The 6,014-nt window shown below is 38.8% G+C and overlaps 1 protein-coding gene across 1 annotated transcript; it reads left to right on the forward strand.

The window, feature by feature from the left end:
• The first annotated feature begins 1,392 nt into the window (after window positions 1-1,392).
• Window positions 1,393-5,362, forward strand: LOC114163015 (probably inactive leucine-rich repeat receptor-like protein kinase At2g25790). The gene is made up of 3 exons (XM_028047058.1): window positions 1,393-1,555; window positions 1,946-4,593; window positions 4,728-5,362. Exons 2-3 carry the CDS (start codon window positions 2,031-2,033, stop codon window positions 5,066-5,068), a joined length of 2,904 nt encoding a protein of 967 aa, XP_027902859.1. The 5' UTR covers window positions 1,393-1,555; window positions 1,946-2,030; the 3' UTR covers window positions 5,069-5,362.
• Window positions 5,363-6,014: the final 652 nt, after the last annotated feature.

Raw genomic sequence — 6,014 nt, forward strand, 5'->3', positions numbered from 1 at the left:
GTGAAATGGGAATTTTGAGTGTAAAACCCTAGAAAATGGAGAGATGGGCAAAGCATGCCGGGTGTGACAAAGACCACACACTGTATATTCCTTCGAGAAAGACATGGTGGGTCCGTTACTTCTCATAGCACACAGGGATAGATAGATACAGAGGTTGAAGACAACTGAATAACAATGAAAGATTATTATTATTCTTATTATAAAGGGAATGTGCCCACGGCCTCAGTACTAATCATCAGTCTATGTAACGTAAAAGACTCGCAACTTTTTTTTTTCTTTACATTCTTCCATTTTATTTTCCCTATTCTCTTTCAGCTTTTTCTCGCCCATGGCTCTGCTCATTCCCCTTTGCCTCACTTCCAACTCCTATTTCTCTCCCCTAAAGTTTTTTTTCTTTCTCTCTGCACCTCTTTCTGCTTTGTGAGAACGAGAATCCAAGATAAGAAAATAAAGTCCAACCAAAAGTGCCTCAAGAATCTTGCTTTTTAACATGCCAATGGAAAGCTGGTGTTTCCTGCGCTCCACCAACTTCTGCCCTCCATTCATAACAAAATTACAACCCCCACCCCATTACTTTTAAACCATAATCTTTGCACTCCTTGCATCATAATCTCTTAAATTTTGCATATTCATCACTAATCTTTTTTACAGTCACATATAGTTTTGTTTCTTCTTGATTCCAGAAAATTGGTGGCATGCATGGACGTGTTGTCCTCGTCTTAGAAATAGAATTGAATCTGTTATTCCGTTCAAATATCCGCTCCTTCTTTGTATGGTTGTTTTGTCCGACAGACGAAACACCGCAATGAAACATCAAATAGAAACCAAACATACAAGGTTCTGACAACATAAAACAAACAAGTGCTGAAGTACCAAGATAGCCAAAACTTTACCAAAAGTAAATTAAACCACTCTGCACACGGCCTGTAAATTTTAATATATATATATATACCTCAAAATCAAAAGCGTACGTTCACATCGACCCACCGTTAATTAAGCGTATGCTTTTCATGTATGGAAAATTATAGATACTGTTTAGGAGAACGTGAAGCTGATATGACGCATGATCATTCATCAAATTACGTTTTAACCTTTTCATTAGTGATTTAAATATAATAATAGGAAGAGTTTGAAGAGTTTGTTTTCAACGGTTACAGAAATTCTTTGTCACTTTCTCAAGTGCTCTGCCAGTGAGTCGGTCAAAAAAGAGCATTTTGGTAACAATCCGACAAAATCAGAGCCTTTTTCCAACATCTGTCCCTGTTTCTCTTTCAACCGTTTGTGTTCAAACGCCAATCTCTAAGAAGTCAAGGGGCAGTTTCGTAGTTATGAATGAACTCAGTGCCCAGTTCCAGTTCTTGTAGCATCCCATCTATTTAAGCACGCACACACCCCTCTCTCTCACGTCCAATACATCCTCTTCAAATAGTATTTCCATCAATATTTCACCATATCCCTCTCTCCCTTTCTTTACTTACTTCAAATCCAATTCTTCTCTATCCTCAATTCATTTTGACCCTGAGAAACTAAGTACTCCTCCAATTATGATAGTTAGGTACGTAATTTATATCTTTTCATTATCTATGCCACTTTTACAAATTCTCTCTTCCAACTTCATATATATCCTGGCGCATGCATAATGTCCCTTAGCACATGAACTGACTCACATGAAATTAATGCTAGCTAGAAGTCAAACTCATCACTCATAGCCACCTGCAAAAGCTGCATATGTGTTTTTCATTTTTGTTACAACAACACATATATTCCTTTGTCTTTTTCCAAAACATTCACACATAGAATAAAGAATATTTCATAATACTTTAGTGTGTGTGTTTTTTTTTTCTTTCTGCCCATGATTATTTTAATTGACATGCTATTGAACTTTGGTCACTGATCACTAATCTAATTAAAAAGTTACGTTAATCATGTTATGCACTTTTTACAGCTTGGGATCCGAGGAGATAAATCCAAGGCAGAAGATAGAACACTGAATTGCTTCACAAAAAATAAAACTCATCAGAAAGCTAGACATGGCCAAAGGATCTTCAAAGACAAAATCCATGACATTTATATGCCTCTTCTTGTTCATGCTCAACTTCCACTCATCCCACGGAGATCCAAAAGAGGTTCAGCTTTTGTTATCCCTCAAAGCTTCCATCGATGACCCGCTTCACTTTCTCTCCAACTGGGAAACTTCCTCTGCCACTTCATGCAGGTGGCATGGCGTCACCTGCGACAACAACGTTAACGCTTCCCACGTTAACGCTGTGGTGCTCTCGGGAAAAAACATGACCGGCGAGGTCTCCTCTATTTTTCAACTTCCATACGTCGCAAACATCGACCTTTCAAATAACCAGTTTGTTGGGGAAATCACTTTTAACTACTCTCTCAATTCTCTGTCTCCACTTCGTTACCTTAACCTCAGCAACAACAACTTCACGGGTTCTTTGCCTCAGCCATTGTTTTCCGTGCTTTTCTCAAACCTTGAAACTCTGGATCTCTCCAACAACATGTTTTCAGGGAACATACCTCACCGAATTGGATTGCTTTCCAGCCTGAGGTATCTTGATCTTGGAGGAAACGTTTTGGTAGGAAAGATTCCGAATTCCATCACCAACATGACCACTTTGCAGTACCTTACGCTGGCTTCAAACCAGTTAGTGGATAAGATACCACAGGAAATTGGCCGAATGAAGAGCTTGAAGTGGATTTACTTGGGCTACAACAACCTTTCAGGTGAGATACCAAGTAGCATTGGAGAGTTACTCTCTTTGAATCATCTCGACCTTGTCTACAACAACCTCACTGGACCTATTCCTCAGTCTCTCGGACACCTCACCGAGCTTCAATATCTCTTTCTTTATCAAAACAAACTGAGTGGTCCAATTCCACAATCCATTTTCGAACTGAAAAAGCTCATTTCACTCGATCTCAGTGATAACTCTCTTTCGGGTTTGATTTCTGAGCGCGTGGTTCAGCTCCAGAGGCTGGAGATTCTCCACCTTTTCTCAAACAATTTCACTGGGAAGATTCCAAAGGGTGTTGCATTTTTGCCTCGGCTCCAGGTTCTTCAGCTATGGTCAAACGGATTAATAGGTGAGATTCCTGAGGAGCTTGGAAAACACAGCAACCTCACTGTGCTGGACCTCTCCACCAACAACCTCGCAGGGAAGATTCCAGATAACATATGCCACTCAGGTAGTCTTTTCAAGCTGATCCTCTTCTCCAACTATTTCGAAGGAGAAATCCCGAAGAGCTTAACCTCTTGCAGAAGCCTTCGCCGAGTGAGACTACAAAACAACAAGTTCTCGGGGAAATTACCACCGGAGTTAACCACACTGCCTCAGGTATACTTCTTGGATATCTCTGGAAACCAACTTTCGGGAAGGATCGATGAACGAAAATGGGACATGCCGTCGCTTCAAATGCTCAGTTTGGCCAACAACAACTTCTCTGGAGAACTCCCTAGCTCTTTCGGGACACAAATTCTTGAGGACTTGGACTTATCAAACAACCAATTCTCAGGTTCTATTCCACTAGATTATAAAAGCTTATCCGAGCTGGTGGAATTGAAGCTCAGCAATAACAAACTCTTTGGTAACATTCCAGAAGAAATTTGCTCGTGCAAGAAGCTTGTAGCCTTAGATTTGAGTCACAACCAGCTCAGTGGTGAAATTCCGATGAAATTCTCCGGGATGCCGGTTCTCGGCCTCCTTGACCTGTCAGAAAACCAATTCTCCGGCGAGATTCCGCAGGATTTGGGCAGCACCGAGTCTCTCGTTCAGATCAACATTTCACACAACCATTTTCGTGGAAGTTTACCTTCTACCGGCGCTTTCCTCGCCATCAACGCTAGTGCAGTCACCGGCAACAACCTTTGCGACCGTGATGATGACTCTTCAAGCGGGTTGCCACTGTGCAAAAGCAATAACCAGAACCCAACCTGGCTCTTCATCATGCTGTGTTTTCTACTAGCACTGGTTGCGTTCGCAGCAGCTTCTTTACTCATCTTCTATGTTCACAAGAGAAAGAGCTTGTCGGAAGTGCGAAAAGTGGAAAACGAAGACGGAACCTGGGAAGTGCAGTTCTTTTGTTCGAAAGCAGCGAGGTCGATGAAGGTGGATAATGTTTTCTCTGCTGTTAAAGAGGGAAGAGTTGTGTCCAAAGGAAGGAACTGGGTTTCCTACGAAGGGAAGTGCTTGGAGAATGGCATGCAGTTCATGGTAATGGAAATCAGTGACTTGAATTCTCTTTCGACGAGTATGTGGGAAGAGACAGTGAAGGGTGGAAAGGTTCGTCACCCCAATATCTTCAATCTTATGGGGACGTGTAGGTGTGGAAAGAGAGGGTACTTGGTGTACGAACACGAAGAGAGTAAGAAACTAAGCGAGATTGTGAATAGTTTAAGTTGGAAACAGCGTTGCAAGATTGCTGTTGGCGTTTCAAAAGCGATTAAATTCCTGCATTCTCACGCTTCATCCATGGTTTTGGTGGGAGAGGTTGCAAGGGAGATAGTTAGGGTCGACAGCAAAGGTGTCCCTCGCCTTAAGGTCACCCCTCCCATAATGACATGTTTGCCATACCTTGCCCAAGGTACTATACTAAATCACTATTTTACATGTATTAGAGTTTCATGATAATAATCCACAATGTCTTATGTTATGTCATACGTTAATGTTTTGTTGTCGGATTCGTGTGAGTGATGACACTTGATTCTACATTTTCAGAGACAAGAGAAAGGAAAAATGTGACAGAGAAGAGTGAGATATATGGGTTGGGAGTTATGCTGATTGAACTATTAACGGGAAGGAACGCCATAGACATAGAAGCAGGCAATGGCATGCAGAAGACTATTGTGGAGTGGGCCCGTTACTGCTACTCTGATTGTCATGTTGACACGTGGATTGATCCTGTGATGAAAGGTGGAGATGCATTGAGGTATGAGAAGGAGATGGTTGAGATGATGAATGTAGCGCTGCACTGCACCACAACAGATCCCAGTGCAAGGCCATGCGCAAGAGATGTAGTGAAAGCCCTAGAGAGTTTTCAGAGAACTAGTTTTTGTTGAGTTTCTGATGAGCATTCCTCTGACCTATGGTTATAGATTTTATTTACTCTTGTTTGAGTTTTCACTTTTTTTTCCTTTTTTTTTTTTGTTTTGATCCTTAATTTGTTGAAGGTTTGTAGTTTAGCAGAAGAAGTTGTTGATGAAGAAGGGATTGCTAGGGAAATGTTTGGTTGATATTATAAGGGCATGCTTGACATAGTGCTGATGAGTGTAAAAGTAAAAGTAAATGTAAATAAATTGAATGTGATTAATAAATTAATCATATGAAAGCAATCAACTTTGTATTTCCCAACAGCTGCATCTCTCTTTTATTCTTGTAGTTGACCGTTTTCTTCCACTTTTTGTTAACCCCGTGAACTGTTTACTACCACTTGCATAATAAATATAGGTTTTTATAAATTAAAATAAACTTATTCATTTACTAATTTGTAGAATTTCTTATAAATTTTGATTTTCTATAAAGCTTTCATAAACACGTGTGAAAAAAATAATATATAATCATTTCTCAAGAGTGTGAAAACTATAAATCTCAATAACAGGAAAACCGGTTCATAAAAGTTTAAATTCGGTAAAGAACTTCATCATTGTTTTAAAAATTAATTTAATATTAATTAAGGAAGAAGGTATCATGCCAATTATTACTACTTTTTTTTCTTACAAAACATATATTATAATCATTTACATATCTTGATTCTTATAATATGAATTTGACATTTTTTTTATTCTATATCTAAACATCTTATTTCTAATACAAGCTATTTTATTTTGTTAAAACATAAACTAATAAGGTTTAAGATATATTTAATGTGATATTCTATGAATACTTCAATCTTAAGAAACTATAAAATGATATTTTAATTTAATTTTTAATGTTATAAAACTATGATAACAGATTTATTTTATGTTATAAAGTATTTAATTATTAGTTAGAATTTAATTATGATTG

Source organism: Vigna unguiculata, chromosome 9, assembly GCF_004118075.2.
Source record: "Vigna unguiculata cultivar IT97K-499-35 chromosome 9, ASM411807v1, whole genome shotgun sequence".
NCBI classification, from domain to species: Eukaryota; Viridiplantae; Streptophyta; class Magnoliopsida; order Fabales; family Fabaceae; genus Vigna; species Vigna unguiculata.

Coding starts and splice junctions, on each gene's coding strand:
- LOC114163015 (XM_028047058.1), top strand. CDS start 2,031: ATGGCCAAAGGATCTTCAAAGACAAAATCCATGACATTTATATGCCTC. Junction 4,594..4,727: donor TTTGCCATACCTTGCCCAAG/GTACTATACTAA, acceptor CTACATTTTCAG/AGACAAGAGAAAGGAAAAAT.